Source organism: Haliotis asinina, chromosome 12 (assembly GCF_037392515.1).
Source record: "Haliotis asinina isolate JCU_RB_2024 chromosome 12, JCU_Hal_asi_v2, whole genome shotgun sequence".
NCBI lineage: Eukaryota > Metazoa > Mollusca > Gastropoda > Lepetellida > Haliotidae > Haliotis > Haliotis asinina.
In genome coordinates, this window is record NC_090291.1 from 7,190,306 (window position 1) to 7,215,000 (window position 24,695).

Here is a 24,695-nt window from a genome sequence, read left to right on the forward strand (position 1 = left end):
CCCTTCCACCTACCACAACAACGGCTTTTCATGCTATACCAACAACGACCCTTCCACCTACCACAACAACGGCTTTTCATGCTATACCAACAACGACTCTTCCACCTACCACAACAACGGCTTCTCATACTATACCAACAACGACTCTTCCACCTACCACAACAACGACTTCTCATCCTATGCCAACAACGACCCTTCCACCTACCACAACAACGGCTTTTCATGCTATACCAACAACGACCCCTCCACCTACCACAACAACGGCATCTCATCCTATACAAACAACGACCCTTCCACCTACCACAACAACGGCTTCTCATCCTATACCAACAACGACACCTCCACCTACCACAACAACGGCTTCTCATACTATATCAACGACGACCCCTCCACCTACCACAACAACGGCTTCTCATCCTATACAAACAACGACCCTTCCACCTACCACAACAACGGCTTCTCATCCTATACCAACAACGACCCTTCCACCTACCACAACAACGGCTTCTTATCCTATACCAACAACGACCCTTCCACCTACCACAACAACGGCTTCTCATCCTATACCAACAACGACCCTTCCACCTACCACAACAACGGCTTCTTATCCTATACAAACAGCGACCCTTCCACCTACCACAACAACGGCATCTCATCCTATACCAACAACGACCCTTCCACCTACCACAACAACGGCTTCTCATCCTATACCAACAACGACCCTTCCACTCGCAACATCATATTCTACCATAAAGACGACCTCTCCACCTACCACAAAGACAACTCAACCTACTGCAACAACGACAGCTCAACGTACCTCAGCAACGACCTCTCCACCTATGACGAAACCAGCCACTCAGCCAACTGTTCCAACAACTTCGCACACCGACGTTACGCATGGGCCTTCTGCAGCGTCCCAGATCGATGTCGGTGAGTTAAACTGGAGTCTGTAATTATTGTGTCTGTGTAGATACATTCTAACACCTTTCTGTTGCGCGATTTAACAGATACAGTCAGTTTGTCAAAAGGGAAAAGATTACATGTGTGTAAGAGCACAGACTGCGGGATGGGGCGTGATATGGGGTATGCATCCCGGGGAAAAGGGAGTAGATACGATTACATGTTGTATTGAAAACAAACGAAAGCAAGTTTGTTGTTTTTAGTTGGATTCGTTGTTGTTGATTTGATGGGATTTGGTGGGGTTGTTGTTGTTGCTATTGTTGTTTGGGTTTTTTCACACAACTCTTAAATTTGACCATTGCAATTTAGCCTTAACTCGTTCCTGAGACAAGTTATGAAAAGGTAAACTGAGACATTTTAGACAGAAAGAGAGACTGGGCTGGCAAATTAACTCACGACCACATGACGCCAAACATGTATGATACGTAGATTTGTGCAGAAAGCCCTTTAGGTGTCTAGTGTTATGCGCAATTATGTTTTTTTTTTATTTACTAGAGAGTTTAATCAAATTCAGTATATGAAAACTGAACATTGTAAATGTATTCTATCAGTGCTGTCATACAGTCTATTCTTATTTTTGTTTTCTTCACGTTCAGGCAACAAAACATCAGACACCTGCCCATGCGAATTATGTGTCATGGTTAAAAATAGCTCCGAGATCCAAGACGTGATTGATGAGCTGCGTGTATGGCTGAAAGTTGACCAATCAACCCTGTCGGCAGTACGAAGGAAGCGGATATCCCAGACTGATGACAGACCATCATCAACTATCATTGGCTACACTGGGATTGTGTTTATAACTGCTGTATTTAGTGTGTTGATCATAGCCGATACACTGACACTTTGTCAACAGTTGGCGAAGAAAAAATGAAATTCTTCGTCACCATTTGTCTCTTATCTGACACAGTGTATAACATATTCTACTAAAGCATTTTCTTTTCAGAATGACTTCATGCAAGCGGTCCTATCAGGTAAATGTGACTGTGCTTCATATGATTTCTAACAGGTCTAGAATTACATGATTCACAGTTTGCATGTGCTGTTCATGCACCGCACACAATTAGGACAGTTGTTTGGAACATCAGGCTTTATCTTACCTCACACATAAATGCCTTCTCTGGATTGGTTGAGCGCCTATTATTTTCAGTGGACCCCGCTAACAAGCGAGTAACATTTTCTGTGTACTCTGCTGGGAAAGCCGAACTCATTTGGTACTTCGCGCTAGTCATTTATTATCCACTGAATTGCGTGTGAGGTACGGAAGTTACCGATGTCTTGTGAATGCAAAAAGATGGAAGGGAGATAACTCTACATCTGTTTTTCTTGTCTGCAAAATGTAGCGATGCCTGCAATATAAGTTGTTCACTGGTCACGAGGGGGAACATAAGAAAACATCGCTGGTACATGAACCCTCGTCCCCGTCGTGACCAGTGAACAGATCCCCAGGCTGTTTTCAATCAGCTGATGTTATGAGCCACCGCTCATGATACTGACATTGTGAACTGAGCCGTTGCATACATGGCTTTTTGACAATGATTTTTTGTTTATAAATGGATCAATCTAATAGACAACTGCTATGATATTTTAAATGCCTTTTCATGAAACACAATTACTTTTCCCCCGATTGCATATGTTATATGATATATTATTGTTCACCTTGACTGCCATGATATATATTGAGTAATGTGTGTATATATTAAAAGGAACGACAGTGATGTGATACGACCTGACTGAAATAAAGATATGTTGAGTCAAAGCTTAGCATTCAGAAGCACATGCCTTGAGCTGTGTGATGAGGCATACATGACCTAAGGGTACAAAAACTCGCGACTCGGGACTCGCTACAGTCAGTGTTGTGACATATTCGTGATATTATCACGTTATTACGAATTATGCATCCCCAGTCAGACTTTCGCTTCCCTGACGTGACTAGTAATACCCCAGTGGATCCCCAGTTCGACAGAGCTGAGAAATATTTTCATTTGATTGGGGCTTATAAAATCACCTGGAATCGATCGCAATGTTTTGCTTGCAAACATGAAACATTGAATACAACGTTCTCTTATACTAAAATACACAGATTACATACTTTTCCGTCACTTTCCGAAATATACCAGCAATATCACGTCCAGGACGTGAAAGAGAGCTTCACATAATATAATCAAAACCCGGCCATCGGCATAACTAGCGAACCATCAAACTACCCCACCCTCCACACAGTCGGGTACAGTCACGTGACATGTGTCGTACATCCGGTGGATCCTCTGATAATACTTCATCTAAGAGTACTCATCGTCAGATGTTTGTCGTACAAGACATAACAGTGAATGTACAAACTAAGAGCCTGTGATAACAAAATTCTTTCAGTGTGATATATTTTAAAATATTCAAAACATCAAACTCGTACTGACACTTTGTGTAAACCTCACGACTTAAGTCGCTTTCGTACAGTCAAGGAACGCAAATGTGTTTGCGAGGTAAACAGAGATGGACAGAAACATTTGACTTCCCGGTCAACCATTAACTTAGTTTGAACGCCACTCCTAACAATTCCCACCCATACCGTGATGTATATTGACAATAACAGTATTGCATAGGAAAATATATTTCAATGACGTAATGAACCTTTCGGGCAAGGCAATATCTAGACTTATTCAAATACCTTCACACTGTAAACATTAACGACATGTTTGTTGTGCACATCCTGTTTATCCTCACGTTGTCCTTGGTGTTGAATAACACATGTCCTGGTAGACGAGCTGGGGGATCCACCATGCTGACGAACACTAATGGCTCTCCATAGAGATCGATGCGTTGTATATCCACGGAATACGATCGTATCTAGGTGTTCAACCGATGTTTTTGTGAGCACAGTTAGTTCTGTTGTACTGTGTAGGAACATGACAAGTACGTGAAGACAATAGCTACAGATGTTCGGCAAACAATCTACATCAGTCTTCACAGAGTAAGCGTCAGCGGCTAACTGGATAGATAGAAACTCTCAGTACTAGTGACACTACGTGCAGGTTTAGCATACACTAATGCATGTAAAGCCGTGAACCAGTTAGTTCCATAACATGCACTTGTTCCACGTTTAACAGACACGCATTTGTTACATATTTCACAAACAAGCACTTGTTACACATTTGTGATGATTTGTCTCAGCTAGGGTAAAGTGGACATAGTGCATGCACTAATGTTGTATGGCAACAGTTGTATGAGTGTTAAGGTCGTGTTGGGAGTTATTGTGCTGATATCATTCAGTCTACTGCAATTAACCAGCAATACAAGATATTTTCGTGTTTAGGAAAGGTTCTGCCGTAATTCGTCACAGAAAAACAAACGCAATACCAACCCTGTGTGAACGTTGTTTTATAGACATATACATCATCCCTTTAAAGTTATTTCAGTTAGGTAACTCAAATGTGTACCTTGTCGAATTTAACCCTTTTTTAAAACAGGCACGAAGTATCCAATAAAAGCACTGGAAAACAGTTCATCATTCAGGTGATAGTAATTCATATCACAAAATTGCTAGTGCTTTGGTCCTCCTAAATAACAAACAAGCGGGCCTCCAAAAACGTGGTGATAAAAACTGCCTTCTCCACGTCACCGTAAAACTGTTGTATTGCTAAAATCTTACCGTATCTTATACTATAAGCATATTTCAGTTTGTTCATTGTTCCATCACCTTTCACGTTAATACTCCTGCGAATACTTGAGCTCCTAGGTGTATGGTTTGTATTCACGGTTTGGTTATCGGACCCTGTGATCCGTCAGTCAAATGTATACCGATTTCTATCGAGTTCCTGCAGAAAATCCCGATGTGAAACATGCACAATATCCCAGAATTCCACGTGTTTGACACGTGACAACCACGCGTCTACTTTAGGCCAGATCCGGAACTGGAAGCTGGGCCACTGTAGCTGCAACAGGACGGTGGCGACGAAGACGTCGGCGACGGTGTGCCTGTCGCCCGTCAAGTACTTGTGTTTGGCGAGGTACTTGTTCTCCAAGACCTCCAAGTGACGGGTGATGTAATGGAGACCCTTCTCCACCAGGACCTCCGTGGCCTCCTCGTTAGGCAGGGCATACTTCTCCAGGAACTGCGGGTACACGTATCCATACCCAATAACCCTGATACAAATATAGGAGTTACATAAAGGCAGTGCTACATTGAAGGGGGTGGGGATGGGGCGGTTGAGTAGCGGTTAAAGCGGAATAGGGATAGTTCTTAAAGCGTTCGTTCGCAACGAACCCAGGTCCGATACTATGAGTGAAGCCCATTTCTGGTGTGCCCTGCAGTGCTATTGCTGGAATATTGGTAAAGGCGGCGTAAAACTAAACTCACTCGCATTATACGATATGTTCATGGCTTCAAAGTAACGGTCTGCTAACGAGGGGGGAGAGAGAGAAGGGCCGGAGCCTAGAAATGTTTGTAGTTTATCACCTGAATGATAACAAAAGATTTACAGGAAGATACATACAACTTACGTCATCCAAATATAATTTATATGTATATTCAAGTCCCACGAATAGTGCTGCAAATATATTTTTAAGTTATACTTCTCGAACTTTACATTTCAGACATTATCAAACTCAGCAATCATTTTCTTGGTGTTGACAACAGAGTTGACTTGCAAGGCATGAGGTGTTTAATGTGCCGGGATGTGTAGTGTATTCTTTAGTCCCACGTTATAGGTGTTTATTCTGTGAGTGTAGTGAGTATTTCATCTGTTTGATTCCACAAAGGGCGGTGGGGTAGCTTAGTGGTTACTGCGTTCGCTCGTCACGCCGAAGGCCCAGGTTCGATTCAGCCTATTTTCTGGTGTCCCCCTCCGTGATATTGCTTAAATATTGCTAAAAAGCGGCGTAAAACTAAACTCACTCACTCACTCACTCACTCATTGATTTAACACTATAGCATGTTGAGAAAGAGTTTTATTCACGCTCTGGGCTTGGGTGTACCAGGAAGTTGTCATTCAATGCGTAAAAGGATCATCTTCCTAAAATTCGTTTTTTAGTTTTACGTTTTTTTGCTGGGCGTGAATGTAATTACTCTCGACCGACTTAATTGAAATCGCAGTCGATTCTGTTACGTTATATTACTCATGTCTGTCACAGCTTTCCTTCAAACCAAATGTCACATGCACAGTATTAATTAAAAAGGCAACATTTGCGCATGAAAAAAATTCTCAGTATACACTTTACAAAGCCTTATCGTGAAACTCTTCAGTACACTTAGTACTAAGCCATGTGTTTCGATGTTTCCATGTAAGTTTAGGTACAGATAGCGTCGAGTAGTATAAGTTATTTTACAACCGCTTCACACATTCTCAAATCATTCTCTGGATGTGAGGGTGTTTCAATTTGAGTGGGTGATTGAGTTAAGTCTTGCGCCGCTTTTAGCAATATTCCAGCAATATCACCACAAATTTGCTTCACACCGATGTGATCTGGGTATGATTTGATTTTAAAGTGACCTTGAAGGGTTTCTGTTGCACGTGTTGTAACCACGGGTTTATTTCGGGGTTGTTATTTCAATATGGAGTATGAACGGAGTATGAACTGACACATGTAATCAAACGCCGAACACAGGCAAACACTAACACCACCTCATGTACATTCTTGTTAGAGGATGGATTCTATGGCCCCACTGTCTGCTCTCAAGGTTACACTGTGTATCATAGAGATGATCCGGATCTCATGCTAAGTCACAAATCTCGAACTGAACAAACGGTCATGCATACAGATACGATCCTTCCACCCTCTCTCGCCTGTTATGCACGTGACAACAAAAAATTACGACTACAGTTTGTCGACGTATAAAGCCGACATCGGTGTAAACAGATTCAGCTATAACATCAAACCCCGACTGTCACCATTACGGTCAACCACAAGGCTGTACGTAAAGGTCATTCCTGAGGGATGTCGCGTGATGGGTAACACTCAGTCTGTTTGGTGGAATGTGACTCAGATTCTTCAGTGGACTCATACGGACACTCCATATATGGTAAAGCCATGACTACTGACCTGTGCAGCTCACTGTTAGCCCAACTGACCAGAGACTCGCTCATCATCCGGGTACTGAGACTGATCCCAAAACCTGCATGGTCAGCAAACTGGGTGGCCAGATAGTGTAGTATAGCGGGGCTGTGAAGTAAGATCATGTGTAGGTAGGCGTTAACACAGTGATGAAACAGTAAAATGTATTTTTCTTGATGCACCTACGTTATGCCAGTTTTTACACAAATACCAGTTAATATACGTCTTCACAACTACAGTAGGTGAAATGTTTTCCGTGGAGGTGTCAAAGTTTGTAATACTTTGATGTTCAAGGCAACATAAATAATCAGTTCTGGACAAGTCAGTGATCAACAGCATCTGAAAGCGGTTGTCAAAGTAACGAGTGGGACATGACTCCAGTGGGTGCGAACATTTCACAGTGTTTATAGAGAAGTGGTTTATTGTGCGGTCAGCTGTGTTAGTAAATATTACCCTTCAAACACGACAATGTCGCCATCTAGTAGAATAGGCACCTCCTGGTGAGGCTGCTTCCGGACAATGTCAGGTAGATTTGTCTCCCCCTGGGTGAAGTCCACGTCGATCAGGACGTGGGGTATCTCGTACTGCAAAACAAACAGCATTGTGATATTACCCTCTCAGGAAATTGCGTTAGAAGACTCCTCCACATAACGGTGTGAGTGTAAGTCAGTATAAGAACGGCAATAATTGAAAGGTTCAGTTATAACTCGAGATTCACAAAAACATACAGTCGGCCATCGTCCAGAAGGTTCTACCTATTTAGCTAATGCCTTTATCCAGATGTTCAAAAAGTATATACGAACAGAAGTGTGTCTCGCTTGCCCAGAACAAACTGGAGTGGCATTTAGTTGAAAAAAACATCACTCGAGTGACACATCGATCAATGTTTAGCTGCGTGACGCATGCATAAAGGAGGTAGTGGTGTTTGCCACTCAAAGGAGAAACATCAAAGCCAGTAGCCACTGACAACGGAAGCTTGGACTTATTCGGCACTGAGAAAATACACAATGAAAGAAAATGTTTGATCTTGTAAGTAGATATATAGTCTGGTTCATAATTATTGAGAATTTTTCTTTTTACTTTGAGCTATCCTAACACCTCAACTGATTCACTGATACTTAAAACTAAGTAATGGTATAAGGGAGGTAACTCATCTTGGCCTACTGAGTATAGTACAATTAGAGTTACCTCCCCTGAATTTGTAGCAGCCGTCATTTTCCTCAGCACTGTCAACAATGTCTGCTGAAGATAAAAGAAGGTTGATTTTTGAGTTGTGTAATCAAGGAATTGATGATGTAAATACATTGGCAGAGAGAACAGGAACTCCTCTTTCTACTGTGTATAGGATTAGGAAGAATTTTAAAGAGGGAAAGGATTTTGGGCACCAGAAAGGAGCAGGGAGACCCAGAAAATTGGACTTCTCAGATCGCGTCCGGCTGGGAATTTTAGCGTCTAAAAAGCAAAGGGCAAGCATCTCCAACATCAGGTATGAAATGATAGAAAGGGGATCAACAGTTGTATCAAAATCTACAGTTAGAAGAAATTTGATTGATCTTGGATGTGAGAAAAAGACTGGAATTCCTTCTCCTCTCATGAAACAAGAACATAAAGACAGGCGTGTTGAGTGGTGTTTGACATGAAAACTTTGACTGGGAAAATGTGATTTTTACTGATGAAAGCTCAATATGGGTATATCCCAATAATGTGAAAATATGGACAAAGTCTGCGTCAGCACCATTGTATCGACGACCTAAATACAGCCCAAAGTTTCATGTATGGGGAGGGATATCCTTATTAGGAACGACCCCGCTGTGTGTGTTTGAGGAAAATCTGACAAGTCAACGCTACACTAACATATTAGATAATTTTCTCCTTCCAAGTGCACATGTGTTTTATGGAAATGACTGGATTTTGCAGCAAGATAATGATCCTAAACACACCGCAAAACATGCCAAGCAGTGGTTTCAGGAGAAAAATGTGACTGCATTACCATTTCCTGCATATAGTCCTGACTTAAATCCCATTGAGAACATTTGGGGGGTGATGAAGGAATGTGTGAATCAAAAGGGGTTGACAAAAATTGAAGACATGACGGGAGAAGTGGTCCGATACTGGGACAGCATAACTCACGAGACACTAACCTCTCTGATAGGAAGTATGCCCACCTGTCTTAGACTGTGCCTTGAAGCTCAAGGAGACTTGATAAAATATTAAATTGTTACCTACACAACATGAAAAGGTCAGTTCACTTTAACAATACATTCAATTTTATCTGATTTGTTCTCGTTTAATAATATGAAATGCTTTAGCTATTCTCAATAATTTTGAACCATACTGTATATGATTATTATAATTATATTTGCATGGACAGTTCGGGTATTTTAGCGGTACGGTTAAGTTCTATTAAATACAAGTATGCACGAGAGGTGTGGACAGGTCAACATGTTAATTTCTGCATGTACGTCAGTCTATGTATTGAAGAATGTACATACCGCGCGATCAAGACGCTGATACCAGTTCATTGTTAGATAATACAGTCATAAAGGCAGGATAAGATCGACTATTGCATTATAACAATCTTAAATATACAAATGCCGTGATCTAGCAGTACATGAAATAGCGTTAAGGATTTATATGAAAGACAGTGCATCAATACGTCTCATGTTCAAACAGACGGATCTGGAAGGGCGTGGGAATAACACCCTTTAGACACGGACACACGCTGTGATCTTGCAACATCTATAAAACAACATTTGAACAACAACAGCAGCAACCGCTGAATAACACTGTGGAACGTCCTCATAAAGAGACCGAATGTGGCATCATTCAAAGGCATCAAGTACTTCTGGATGTATATTATTGGGAAGTGGGATTGTATTGCTACAGGGAGAGAAAATGAGCAAACGTAGGAGACGCTTGTCGGCATTTGATGCTGACGGTTCCGGTTCTACTCCATCAATGTATCGTTCAATATCCAGAACATTCAGTCCGGGTAATATCTTAGGTTGAATACAAAAAGGGACATTTCACCCGTTTATCTACAATACATAACGAGTGTCATTAAAATGATAGTAATACTCGTAATAAGGCCAACAGTCCACATGTATGGCCACAAGGTGGCATTAATGAGAGCAATGATAGTTTTAGTCCCATCAAAGGATTAGTGTGTTTAAGATACATTGTCTTGTACCTGGAAGACATACCGTCACAGCTAATATCAAACGACATATTAAAGGCCATGACACATTGAAGGACATGGTGGGTTAAACAATAATTATTTGATGAACGAGCCTTGCAATTGTGTTCCCTTAACAGTGACGCGGCAGTTAATGAAGTGCCCAGACCCATTCAGCAGTATCCAAGCTGCACCTTGGTCATGGGTTACACCAATGGAAAATATCTTACACACTGCGGGTTCCTTCGTGTATCATGATGTGATGTTGCTGGAATACAGTTCAAAGCACAGTTGATCCACATTCAGTTATTCACGCATAGTTTGGTTGGGGAACATGAGATGTATAAGATATGGACCACCGAAGGATGAACGATCAGCTTTGTTAAATATATGTCAGAAACCAATCATTCACAACACAACACAACACAACAGCCCAAACAGTGCACGTGGGCCATCCAGTCCCACTGTGCACGTGGGTTGGTGGTCATCGGCCTCTGACTCAGTGAAGACAGACAAAACTAGTACTATTGGTGAAGTTCATTTTTCACTTTAATACGATTGCTTTCTACCATGTTTTGATGAAATTTTATGAACGCCAAGTTACTTTAGCTCGTTGAACTCACCGTGGAGACGTGGGAGTATCTGGGGGCTTCATTACGAACCCTGACGAACCTTCACGAACCCTGAGGAAACTTCATGAAACTTGCATATTTCGTTTCGTTAGGAACTACATTCACGAACAGATATTATAATTCTTATATTATACCTCAACAGAGAGTAAGTGGTGCTCAATTATTTTCCAAGTATATAGCGGTCCACTGAATACGTTAAATATCTCGAGTGGTGACCCTTAAAAGGACAAGATCTGCATAACGATGACGACTGATTCAAGTGAAGTGTGATTTTTCGTTGATTGTGTGTTGGTTCTAAGTTCAAGAGCTTTGAAAATGTTGACGTTGTTGCGCTGTTGGTGGAGTGGTTGACGTAGCAGGACTAGAAATGGCGACTAAGAAGAGGTTAAGCATTGACATATAACCGAGATACAACCCACTGAGGACATCGCAATGTGACAGAGTCAGTATAGATCTTACAGACTGTACTTCCACAGTACTGTCAGGATAACAGCGTACATCTGTACATTAAACATGAAGATTCACCAGGCAACAGAGGAGGCGTGTAGATAGGGAACACACAGAGTTGTATCTCCAGGTTTATACATGTTTAATCGGTATATGTATTTAATAGTTCGGGTTACACAAAGACGTGAACACATGATCGGTGTCCGAGGTCCTGTATTGCTTACACAACGCGCCGTTAAACATCGGTTTCCTTGAGTTTTTCTTTCGGTGTGTAATGAAACTTTAACGTGTCGATATCAAATGGTTAGTTTGACTGAAAACATCGACACGTAAACTGTCTCATGTGACACTGCCGGTTTACGAGCGCTATTTAACACTATGCATCCCAGCAGGTGCGTGGTGTGTGTGTGTGTCTACGGAGGGGGTGGGGGGAGATCTCACCTGTAACATGTACCACCACACAACCGTGCAATGTGGATATCTCATTTGTAACATATACCTTTACACAGCCCTGCAATGTGGAGATCCCACCTGTAACATATACCAACACACATCCCTGCCATGTGAAGATCTCACCTGTAACATGTACTATCAAACAACCCTGCAAGATGGGGATCCTCCCTGTAACTTGTACCAGCACACAACCGTGCAATGTGGAGATCTCACCTGTAACATGTACCACCACACAACCCTGCAATATGGAGATCTCACCTGTAACACGTACCACCACACAACCCTGCAATGTGGAGATCTCACCTGTAATATGTACCACCACACAACCCTGCAAGATGGGGATCGGCCCTGTAACATGTACCACCACACAACAGTGCAATGTGGAGATCTCACCTGTAACATGTACCACCACACAACCCTGCAATATGGAGATCTCACCTGTAACACGTACCACCACACATCCCTGCAATGTGGAGATCTCACCTGTAATATGTACCACCACACAACCCTGCAAGATGGAGATCGGCCCTGTAACATGTACCACCACACAACAGTGCAATGTGGAGATCTCACCTGTAACATGTACCACCACACAACCCTGCAATGTGGAGATCTCACCTGTAACATGTACCACCACTCAACCCTGCAATGTGGAGATCTCACCTGTAACATGTACCACCACACAATCCTGCAAGATGGGGATCGGCCCTGTAACACGTACCACCACACAACAGTGCAATGTGGAGATCTCACCTGTAACATGTACCACCGCGCAACCCTTCAATGTGGAGATCTCACCTGTAACAAGTACCACCACACAACCCTGCAATGTGGAGATCTCACCTGTAACTTGTACCACCACACAACCCTGCAATGTGGAGATCTCACCTGTAACATGTACCACCACACAACTCTGCAAGGAGGGGATATTCTGACAAGGTAGAGCTCTACGGGTGGACGGCTGTTCTCTCGACCGTGCGCGTCTCCGTTCATGGTGGATGTTTGCCCTGGCATCTTGGCTGTGGACATTGTTTACCTTATATACAGAAGTCCAACAATGCCGTGTGTAGAAGTCGTGAGGTCATGTTTGGCGTCAGTCACGGCTGCCTCTCACAATAGCATATGTGGAGAAAGTAGCAACACAAGCAACCAAGTGAGATTGGTTTTGACGATGAACTGTGTCTACATTCATAAGGTCCAATAATGACGTCCTACAAAAGATCTGGACAAAATGTCAGCGTACTACCAGAGCTGTTTTAGGACCAAATTGTAACAGTAGCAAAGAATCTACATGTCTTCAATAAACATCACCACGGGGATTATTTTTGTATCACGTTTTCCCTGGTCTGAAAACATCTGTCAACTGTCGTTTGATCCTTAATGCATCTGGGTTAGTCCATGGCGACAATTATCCTCAGCGGTCTGACTACTGGTAACACCCAGAGGGGATCCTTTTCCTGGGCAAGTTCTACTTTTCCTGGCATACTGTTGTCCTGGAATTCGATCTAAGATAACTGTTTAAGAACACAACCACTCAATATTTGCTCGTCACCGTAACGACACGTTTCAATTTCATACCCCAGCACGCGAGGTGTAGTTGAGATCAGGCAGCGCGTGACTTGTCAATGTGGCCGTCAACAGGTGGGCCTGACAGGCACCGATCTGTTTTACATGCCCGTCAAGAAACTCGAAACGTATTGTCAACAGAAGTACGACAGTTCAATAAGACGATACCCACGGTACTGTCACCGGCCTCACAGTTGGTGTGTAGGCAACTAAACATGTAAGAGGTCACAATGGTTAACATTTAGACTAAAAATCACCCGTACAACAAAGCTTGGCGTTTTAGTGTCGGTTACAGCACAGCAGGGGGTGGCAATGCTATTGTTGTTGGGCTAAATACAATGGGAGTAGATTTACAAAACCAGGTATTTAGATCATTGTTGTTCTTACACATGCTTTAAACAGGCAATGGTGCCAATCACTATTAGTGTATTTATAGCTGGTCATACCGTTTTAAGTGTTTACTGGACTGTCACATGCGGCTTCTTCATTGTTCCTTCACATGGCCATTTACGAGACATCTATCATCAGCTTAACTAATATTTTCTTGATCTATATACCTATCTATCCAATTATAGATATCTGCGTCCGAGTGCACATCTAAATATTGGGCAAAATGTGTGTGTCTGTGTGCGTGTCTGTGTGTGTGACACTTGTCATCGGTTCCCATTTACGCAGATCGGTGCTCGTGCTGTTGATCACTGGACTGTCTGGTCAAGACTCGATTATCTATAGACCGCCATCATATAGCTGGACCATTACCGAGTGCGGGGTTAAACTAAACTCCCTCACTCGCTTGTTTGTGGTTAACGCTTCATGCAGCAATATTTGGGGTATATGAAGACAGCCAGTCAGTATTCGAGTCTGGACCAGACAATCAAGTGATAGGCATTGTAAGCAACGCTCCACTTCGTACCAGTCAAGTCATATAGATCAGATAGGTTGATCGTATTTTGCTGTGGGGTGGATTGTACTGTGTGTATGTTTGTATATGTGGTTTTATTTTATTTATTTAGTTAGTTAGTTAGTTAGTTAGTTAGTTAGTTAGTTACCTGCTAACCTGTTCCCTGATTAACCGCAACACACCCTCGACCCCTCTCAAACCGAGCCACACTACGTGGAGTTGAACAACAGAGTGACTCTAGCCGCGTTGTACAGGTACACTGAGATCATCAAGTTACACTCTAAGACCTCGCCACGATAACATCACCGTCATATGAAAAGCACAAGTATTATCGTCTTTGCGAGACCAATACAGATCTATTGTGGGCGCGTGTAGCTCCGTGTTGAGAACCTCGTGTTCGAGATGTCTATATTTATACAAGAGAGCAAAGGCTAACGATCAGGTGAAGTCAGGTGTGCACCTCACTATTGTAACATAACTATTGGATTCCTTTCGCTGTGTTTGTTATATGATATTAAATCAGTGTGGATCACACTGACACAATGAGACACCTAGTGCCATACGGTGGGTCTATACTTTGCGCTACAATCACCTATTCACGGAGAGGAAAGTAACAACCGCCGAGCAGTTTTTTTTCCATTTTCCATATACACCTGTGTATAGTGTCCATTAAAAACCTACATGAAAGCCGCGGTTGTCCACAAAGAGAAATGAAAGTCTGTGATATGAAATCTGTATGTGTGATGCCTGTCATATAATAAATTCTAGCCCCATGCTGTTTGGGGCGGACGGTCGTCTACGAGCAATAAAATATACATTATTGGATCTATCACCAAGTGAATGTGACACATTTTGTGTATGTATGTATGTATGTATGTATGTATGTATGTATGTATGTATGTATGTGTGTGTGTGTGTGTGTGTGTATGTATGTATGTATGTATGTATGTATGTATGTATGTATGTATGTATGTATGTATGTATGTATGTATGTATGTATGTATGTATGTATGTATGTATGTATGTATGTATGTATGTGTGTATATATGTATTTATGTTTCGGCGTACATGTGTGCGTGCGTGGGTGTGTATGTGTATGTATGCATGCATGTATGTGGAGGGTTGTGTGTGTGTGTGTGTAAGGTGCATTATTGGGATTGCGATTCAAAAACTGCATGTATACACAAAGAACTTAGAAAAGCACACCCTCACACATCTCATGATTGAAAGTGACGCCATCTTAACCGTTTAAATGGAGCATATCGGGGACACTACTAGTGCAACAAAGGGATCCTCCTGTACAGATAACTGGTTTACTCGAGGAACGGCGTATGCTGCTGCATAAGAGGATCAGGCGGCTGGCAGGAGGTATGAGGAGAAGAGTGTTGACTGTCTCTTGTAATGACATGGTTTTGTATGAAATTAGTGTGTGTTTTAAACGAGCAGCTGCCATCATAAAATCAACGTGGATTCCAATAATTTGTCATTTAAATTAGTCAAAGGATCATACGGGTAAACAAACACATGTTGTCCCATCGTTTAACCACGGTAAGTTGTATGTACGTGTTGAAAACCTATCATTGCAAACATAGATAGGTGCTTAATGCAGTTCTTTGTGTATTTCGTGTCGACGGTTGAGACAATGCAATGGGTGAATAACAACAGAACGTATGTCTTCCTTTACCATTCACAAGTGGTGAAGTGATTCAAGGCAACGTAAGCTTTTGTAGGACTGGACAAAGCGCTCGTAAAATATTGATTGCGCAGTCAGCTTGATAAGTACATTTAACACTTATGTTAACGCAGTTTCGATGTTTCATCTACTATTCATTCGTTGTTGTATCGTATTAAAACATGCTATCTAGTTGTGAATGGGGTTACAGGACGATTAACAAAGAGGTTTTAATGGGTTACATCTTTTTTTCGATTCTTGAGTACAACGTTTCAGAGCTTGTTCTGGACCCATCATCAGGTAGAACTGATGTGTTGTACTTTGTGATGGGGCCAGAATAAGCCCTGAAACGTTGTACTCAGGAATAAAAAGAACATACCACCCAGAAAGCTTTCTATGTTCATCAAATAACATCTTAAATGATGTCAATCAAGCATCTACTGTGTTATTGTTTGATACACGCGCTATATTCATGACATTGCAGCATTAACGCTGACCAGAATCCGGTCAAATAGCATCAGCGTGTTTATTCTGACCAACAATTGTACTCTCCCTTGCAAGACAACCATTCATCTGCAAAGCTGCTGTACCGCTTTAATAGAATATGCTGACGCCTGGATACTTGAAGTTGGCTGAGAGACTGAGGTCGTGCTCACATTTAGTATATAATCGGCTACTACCAAGGGATCCCTGCATCCAATAGCTAAATTACCAATTCAAGTTTATCTATTCCCAACATACCCATTTGAATTATACTCACCATTTACGACGATAATTTAAAAATTATCCTCGCCTGAAATGAGAGATTGTCATTATCTTTCGTAATGACTTTATTCAATGAATATAGACTCGCTGAACTTTCAAACATATAGCATCGTTGCGACATGTTTCACATCGATTACACCTTCAGTCGTTCCTGCAAAGTAACTTAGTAATGGTACACAAGTGTCTCTCCGTCAAATTTAAGGTTCAACCAGCATTTGATAGAAAATGGGTAGCCTCTCTCTCTCTCTCTCTCTCTCTCTCTCTCTCTCTCTCTCTCTGTGTGTGTGACTGTGTACGTGGGACTGTTCGTGTGTCAGCGATAGCCTTGTATCTACTTGTATCTAACCAGCATTTGATAGAAAATGGGTAGCCTCTCTCTCTCTCTCTCTCTCTGTCTCTCTGTCTCTCTCTCTCTCTCTCTCTCTGTGACTGTGTACGTGGGACTGTTCGTGTGTCAGCGCTAGCCTTGTATCTACTACACCAGAAAAAGATTTTAACTTGAAAAATACAATATAAAGCACCACAGAAACTTCCCTTATTTTCAGAAACTGGGGAAATCTAGACTTGCCACTCATCATAGACTTGCATGGGCTACAATGAGTATGCATGTTTCAGAGTTTGTACGACAGATTAACGTTAACGCCAGGCTGACATGGGTGCCGTTATACAAACCGATCTTAGCGTTAGGGTGATCTTACCTCCTATACCTTAACACAGACTTGCGGCAGGCGCAGCGATAAGTTTGCTTTGTACAACGGCACCTACTTGTTGTTATGTCCCCTTAACAACGAGAACCAGACAGGGAAACAACACGTACAATATATCTTAACTTGGGCCCGGTAGAGGATTGAACCACCGACTTCACGGTCTACAGGCAGACGCGCTACCCACCAAGCTACAGAGCGGTCAGAAATCATTTAGCATCTGCTGAAAGGTTCGTCAGGACAAGACGGCAACACTATTACAGTGTCCCCGGTAGATTAACACACTACCAAGCCTAATCAAGAGGAACATTCTATTGTCTCACACGTCTCTGATGTCATTCCATAAAAGGAAATTAAAAGTTCCTGTTGCCTTTTTATCCTGTTATTTCAAAGAATACCATAGGAACCCAACAACCTTTGGCGTTCTGTAGATTAGGCTTGATGAATGGGATGGACACGGAAATCGATGATGAAAAGGGGCACGCGAGAAACAAGCACCTGGTCATAACAATAGCCCCAGGTACATGAAAGAACATAAGCCCTCTGGACACTATTCCTGCAAGTGGCCTTTGTCGGGCGATTCACACAAACAACAGCACCATCTGTGTGGACACATAGGATGAGGAAATTGAAATTTAATCAAAATCGTCCATGGTTTATAGCTTGCCATGTGTTCGAGAGTTCATATGTAACAAAATATCATTTTCCTAAATGTGATATTTATACCAAATAGAACTTGTAGTGACATGAAAAGTGATACATGTTCTCAGGTTAGATAGCGGTCGTCTAGATGTCAGAGGTCTCAAATTACCATCATCGAGGGAATGGATACTGACACGGCACGATGTATAAAACATGGAAGCACAGGTTACACACAGTCTGTGCATTCTGAGGGTATGTGTTCAAGCAACACCCCATGTATGGCCAGCACATATAACTGTCATCTGCAACAATAAATAACAATGATGGTCAGTAATCTCTGACAGTAGCGGCAGCACTGCCAACAACACTTTATGATGTCTCATGTGCTGGTATCGATGTGCCGCTAGTGCAGGGCAATAGTAGATAGTTTAATTTGGCATATTTGTTTTCTAACAGAACCATGTTTTCTTCAATGCTGAATGACCATCAGAGGACATAAACAGCACAACTGTTTATGAGTTTGTACGTTTATACACATTATCTTGCATACCTTTCATTAATTACACCACGAAATCGCTCCATGGAGCCTCTCCCGACCTGCGTTCGAAGGACACCAAGGCGTCGGTCGGCGTTCCGGAGATCAAGTTCCCGGGTGGTGCTCAACCAAAAAGGTACTAGAATTTGTACTTTACTACAATAGTTTACTCCCAGATATAGCATATGTTAACGTGTGACGTTGCTGTCTACGTCATAAGGCTGTCTACGTCATAAGGTTGTCTACGTCATAAGGTTGTGATAACACTCTGATACTGATACTGCCGAGGCAGCGGTTTCATATCAGCAGCATAAAAGGGGCGGTGGGGCAGCCCGGTGGTAACAGCTCGTCACGCCAAATACCTGGGTTCGATTCTTCACATGGTTGCAATGTGTAAAGCCCATCTGGTGTCCCCCACCGTGCTATCATTGGAATATAGCTAAGAGTAAAAGGATCTCTCTCACTCCCTGGGCGTAAAACAACATTCTTAGGTACACTCCATGCGTTGAAGCAACAGGTGTTGATGTTCACACTGTGACATAAATGACAAGAAACAAAACATGAAACATTTTATATGAAGTTGACACGTGATAGAAAACACATTTAAAATGAAAATATATATGTTGCTCATCCTGGACTGACGTCATGCATGCTAACATACCGAATGTGACCAAAGGTCCGCCGCGTTAACAATAGCCTGAATATATCCATCCAATCCACATACAGCCTGACAATTAGCTAGCATTAAAACCACTAATATCGTACCTCTGTGACATGGTAAGTTACGTTTTTCAAACATCTATGTTCAAAGACACCGTAGTCGATTGAAATCTATCATGAGTAACTCCGTGAAGTCTTAAGTTGAAAAATTAGATTCAACACATGGCAGAAATCGGGATTGTTTCTTAAAAGACATGTGAGATGTGGTGCTATAAGACATTTCATATGCTATGTTTCTAAATATAAATCTATAATGCATACTTCTGTAAAGTCGCGATGTTACCTGAAGCTCTGTTCATCGATCACCAAATTAATACTCGTTAAGTCACCATGCACACCCGTGATTGGAGGATACTGTTCTCACGTCGCATTAACACAGCGAATGGACACAAAGAGAATTGTCCCCTATGATGAGAGGGAAGAAGGCAACAACTGGCTTTGGTCTTTTCCATTGTAGAAAAATACATGTAGAAGGCTTCATATCACTGCAGTCACATTTGGAGTTCAAGAGTATGATTGTTTCTCAGTCCCAGGAATGTTGATCTTTCCAAACACAATCTGATCATTTGAGACTGACTTAAGTCCAAATGATGAGCCAGACTGTGAGCGAGAGTGTTTCAGTTTCAGCTGTCCGGCTTGTTCTTGGCTATTTAGTGAGTTGAACAGAATCTTCTTCTTGGCTTCAGACGTTCGGCCGGCACGTTTAAAAATCTGGGCAATCTCCCGCCTGAATCGCGCCGAGGATATACTATATATAAGAGGGTTTATAGCACAACTCGCCAGTGGTGCAAGCTTGGCAATGTCGGCAAAAGCTTTCGTCAACGACGTCAACTGATGCTTATAATCGTCTATGAGAAATACTGCAATGCTGATATAATACGGAAAGTAACTCACAAAAAATGCCACTGTTATGATAAAGAATAACTTTGCTGTAGACTTTTGAGATCTGTAGTAGTTTCCGTTTTTGGTCATACCGATGGAGGACCTGTGGCACCCAAGGGATTCCCTCCTCTGCAGGTGAACCCGAAGTGCTCTCCAGATGGAGAAGTACAGAGTCGACATGGACATCATGATCACCATGAACACAGCACCGAGCACCGCTACATAGGCGTACACCAGCGTACTGCCTAGCTTCTCGTCCGAGAAGAAACACCACCTGATGTAGAATAACTTACCGTCCTCGCTATAACGCGTATATTTACTTCCAAAGGAGAAGACTCCAGGAACAGACACTATTACTCCAATCGCTAGTGCGATCACCACCAGCTGACGCGTGGTTGATTCACGAATCTCATGCTTCAATGGTCTGTGGATCTTTCTGTTTCTGTCAAAGGCAACTATTGTCAACACCACTGCAGATGACGCGGCGTTGGAGATAGCTATGAACGATGTCGTCTTACACAGCGGAGCGAACGCTGAATGACTGCCGTCTACTGTCATCACAAAAAACAACGGTACTGATACAACACAGTTGAAGAAGTCTATAGCAGCCAAGACCTTGATGAAGAAGGTGAAGTTGGAGCGTCTCCACCGGAAGTGGTAAACGTACAATACAAGTCCATTTCCAACCGTACCCACAAGGAATATGATCACCAGGAATAGTATCTCCGTGCCGTGCCACTTGAATAGTCCATGGACGTCGTGTTTGTAGTCGTAGTCGCTGGAGGAGGAGTTGTCGGACGGAAATGTAGTGGCACTGAGAGAGTCTGGAGTACTGGTGTTCATCGTCCTGGATGTTTCCATCTCAATGGCAGGAATCATTATGCCCCGATGATCTCTAGACTCCAGGTGTTATCACATGGCCTGTAATACAAAAAAGGTGTTAAACACACATCGTTGGTTGTATTCATACACTGCTTTGCGAGAGACATACTATGAACGTAACTGAGAGGAAATGGCCACTTGTACCACCTAACACACTCGAAGCCTATTATGGTTTTCTTCAGGAAGTGAAGCTGTACGTCAAGTACATACGATATATACCAGGGCCTTCAGCCAAACATTTACAGTTATTCACACCTCCGTAATAAACTGCTATACGTCAATGATAGGTAATATATATAAGCAGTATTCACACAAATAAATATGTGTATACATGCTCACGTCAGTAGTATATATTTATCTACACATCCTGTGATAAACCGGACGTGTGGGCTCGTGTCTACAGTCACTCTTATGTGTATACACCAGACTCACGTATCCTCGACAGGTTACCAAGTAACAAGCTATCGAACTCACCGTTGGTCTTGGTACCTTAGGTGTGGCACCACCCAGTCTCTCAAGTAACATTGGGAGAGTCTAAGAGTGTGGGTTCAAATCCCGAATGACATTCAACCTATTTAAGTACTTGAATCTTTACTATACTTAGTAGTTGTAATCCCAAATATAGCATATATTACGCTACAGAGATCTTTCTGCAGCAATCATTTTAATCTGATATTATTCATAATTGTCCCCAAAACAGATACATAATAATTCTACATCCTACAGGAAGGCCGGTTAGAGCGTCCCCCCGGAGAGCGGAAGATCGCGTGTTGGATCCCATACTAAAAGACGTCAAAATATGGTACTTGTTGGTCCCTGCCTTGTGCTCGGCATTAATGGGTACAACAAGGATTGGCGGACTCGAGTCAGTATAATGCGTCTATATGCGGAATGATATCTATGTGAGCTGGCACTACACAACCAGCTGAAGTCTGGGCTAATACAAGCAGTCACACATATACGCACACACGTTGTCATTTGAACGAAATATTTTCAACATTAAGACATTAAAGCCCATTTCACCTCATCTCTTACGACGAGACCTTAATTGAAAACATGTTTCTGCTAACGAGTGACTGATTAAATATTCAAGTTAGCACCACATGTTGATAATATAGCAACAATGGCAATAGACAGAATGCATACATGCATGAAATTGCTGTTCATGTGGCATTAATTCTGCATTCGCGCAGCACGAGTGTTAATCGTAGCGGTTAATGCAATAATGACTCAGTTCAGAGGAAGCGAGGTTTGTTCCATCACTCACTCAACCACTCACGTGCCTGGCAATTGGTACGTTTACCTGTTATGTTTATAAAAGCGTGATCTTGGAAGTTCATCCCAAACAAGTCTCGACCGTTCGGAGGTAGTGCGAGTTTCTTTCTAACTAGCAGCCACTCAGTCCTACGTTGCCATGACACCACTGACATGCAGCATACACCTGTGGCTGGGATTGTCCATTTTACCTATGGTGACACCTGTCAACACTGTCAACAGGTCACTACCTGCAACCGGCTACCTGTGTTATAATTAGAGGGCGGCCTCCGGGAATTGATAAATATCCGCTACAGATGAGGAAAAGAGCGATCTGCCCATCGATACACCACGAACACGTGTTCAATACAGATGTGTCCATCACTTATACCATTATATCAATACATATTACAGGTCACACGCTATTTTCTCCCATTCTCTGAGAGCAAATCTTCTCCCCAACACTAACTTTGAAACATTCATCAGTTAATGTCAACATCGTTGCTTACAAATGATGGGATATGAGCTACCGCCATTCTATATTGTGTACACTTTAACCATGAATATACCTCGTTTATTCCTGTTTGGGTTTTATGAGGAGACACTATAGATACACTATACATGATATCAATATATATATATATATATATATATATATATATATATATATATATATATATATATATATATATATATATATATATATATATATATATACATGATATCATGTGGCTACGTATGAAGGACACATTCAGTCACTACGCTGAAACAGTTCGGATCTTTTCACACATTCAACACTACTGTAGGTCACTGAAAGGATTTAAGCATGAATATTGAATACTTTCAGCCTGAGGTGCTTTCTAAACATAGCATTATTTCACTGTCTGCACAATTTTCCTTACCTGTCTAGGTTATTCCTATACCATCGTGATACCGTCATACCTGTGGGTATTATCCTACATTCCTGCGTGTGTACTACACGGCGTATTTGCTTTACTGAATGAACGACTGAGATAACGTAGATAGCGATATCGTGGATCACGTGACTAGTGTCGGGGACACCCGGAGATGTCAGTCATGCAGTGTGACGTCAGAATTAAAATTGGAAATCACCTCAGCAATAGTGAATGAGTTATCACTGGGGTGGGCGACCCCAGGCGACAATCCCTAGAATTACTTTGTGTTGGTATGACACCTTCAATAATCGGATGATAAATAGACAGGTCACAGTGAATATGCTAAAAGCATAAGAACATGCGAAAAGCCATACACGGTCTCGCTGACATCCTTAAATATTTCGAAGTAGGGTGGAGGTGTTTAAGACAAAGACTCATGATGTCCATGGGAAATATATCAGACTGAGCCAAGATCGACAAGAAGTCAACAACTGTACATGGCAGAACAGACCTCGAAAAAGAACGTCTAACGGACATTGCCGGGACACTCCCACATCAACTACATTCTTACGACATACGTTCAGGCTATGACATGACAGATGTTCTCCATAGCTATAGATGCGGTGGAGTAGCCTAGTTGTTAAAGCGTTCACTGGTTATGGTGGTCCCCAGTTCTATTCCCCACATGAGTACAAAGTGTAAAGCCCATTTCTGGTGTCCCCCGCCGTGATACTGGTGAAATATTTAATATTGCTAAATGCGGTCTAGAACTAAACTTACTTACTCACTCACTCACTCAATCTCTCAGTCACTCACTCACTCATACTAAAATGACGTAATTTGTCCATCTGTACCTTCTTATTCTCTCACATGTGGAAAAAATATTTAACATATCTGTCGACAAGATATTAAATTGCAGTGTCACACTGTCGTTAATATGAAACAGGGACTTCATCATAACTATTATAGTACCTGATTCAGTACCCACCGATGATACATGCTAAATAGATCGTATATGAACTGCACATTGTTCTCCATGGTGTGACTTGATGCTGTCTGACTCGGATATGAGTACCTGTGTGTCGTAATTTGGTTTATTTATGGTGTATCATATCCTGTATCGTAACCTGACCACGACAGGTCAACACACATATACTAAGCGCCAAAATAAACGCTACCCTCCTTCCTTAATGACAGAGATATCTATCTTCAGCTGGTGTGATGTGTGGGCGTCCACTTCATGGTCTGCCGGTGACCCCAGTCTCTCTGTAGCTCTGAATAAGTCTGATAACAGTGATACGGTGATATCCGAGGGCGTTAGCAACAGCATTGTATGTCGTCCCCATCTACACCATCCCCATGGCTCTTTCTTTACTCTTCAGCTGTTAATCGTGGCACATTGCTCATTTTTGTGTTTCATATCCTGCACTCTAGTCTCTCTTTATAAACTTTAGAATTATTCTACACGTGCAATTGATGCAAAAACTGCCTGAATGTCGCTATATTCTTGTTCTACCTATGTTGTTCTGTGTAATCAAAAAATGGAACAATTTTACTTTGCAAG

General features: G+C 42.1%; 2 protein-coding genes across 11 annotated transcripts in view; both read right to left on the bottom strand.

Annotated features, from left to right (window-relative positions):
- Window positions 1-4,312: 4,312 nt before the first annotated feature.
- LOC137258052 (glutathione S-transferase theta-1-like) lies at window positions 4,313-13,381 on the bottom strand. Its single transcript, XM_067795597.1, has 4 exons — window positions 12,601-13,381; window positions 7,459-7,589; window positions 6,994-7,113; window positions 4,313-5,097 (listed from the first exon to the last, which is right to left on the bottom strand). The coding sequence occupies exons 1-4, from the start codon at window positions 12,739-12,741 to the stop codon at window positions 4,737-4,739; spliced, it is 753 nt and encodes a 250-aa protein (XP_067651698.1). The 5' UTR covers window positions 12,742-13,381; the 3' UTR covers window positions 4,313-4,736.
- Window positions 13,382-19,053: 5,672 nt separating this feature from the next.
- The window catches only part of LOC137258785 (QRFP-like peptide receptor), a 53,554-nt gene continuing 47,912 nt past the window's right edge, over window positions 19,054-24,695 (bottom strand). For 9 of the 10 annotated variants that reach the window (XM_067796472.1, XM_067796473.1, XM_067796480.1 and 6 more), the window contains one exon: window positions 19,054-21,020. In XM_067796472.1, coding sequence (XP_067652573.1) covers window positions 19,722-20,978 — 1,257 coding nt within the window. In that variant the 5' untranslated portion in view covers window positions 20,979-21,020 and the 3' untranslated portion in view covers window positions 19,054-19,721. Of the gene's footprint in view, window positions 21,021-23,137; window positions 23,238-24,695 lie in introns of those variants that run through there. The other variant, XM_067796477.1, reaches the window with a different exon arrangement.

Coding starts and splice junctions, on each gene's coding strand:
- LOC137258052 (XM_067795597.1), bottom strand. CDS start 12,741: ATGTCCACAGCCAAGATGCCAGGGCAAACATCCACCATGAACGGAGAC. Junction 7,590..12,600: donor TGTGGTGGTACATGTTACAG/GTGAGATCTCCA, acceptor TTTGTTTTGCAG/TACGAGATACCCCACGTCCT. Junction 7,114..7,458: donor GACATTGTCGTGTTTGAAGG/GTAATATTTACT, acceptor CTTACTTCACAG/CCCCGCTATACTACACTATC.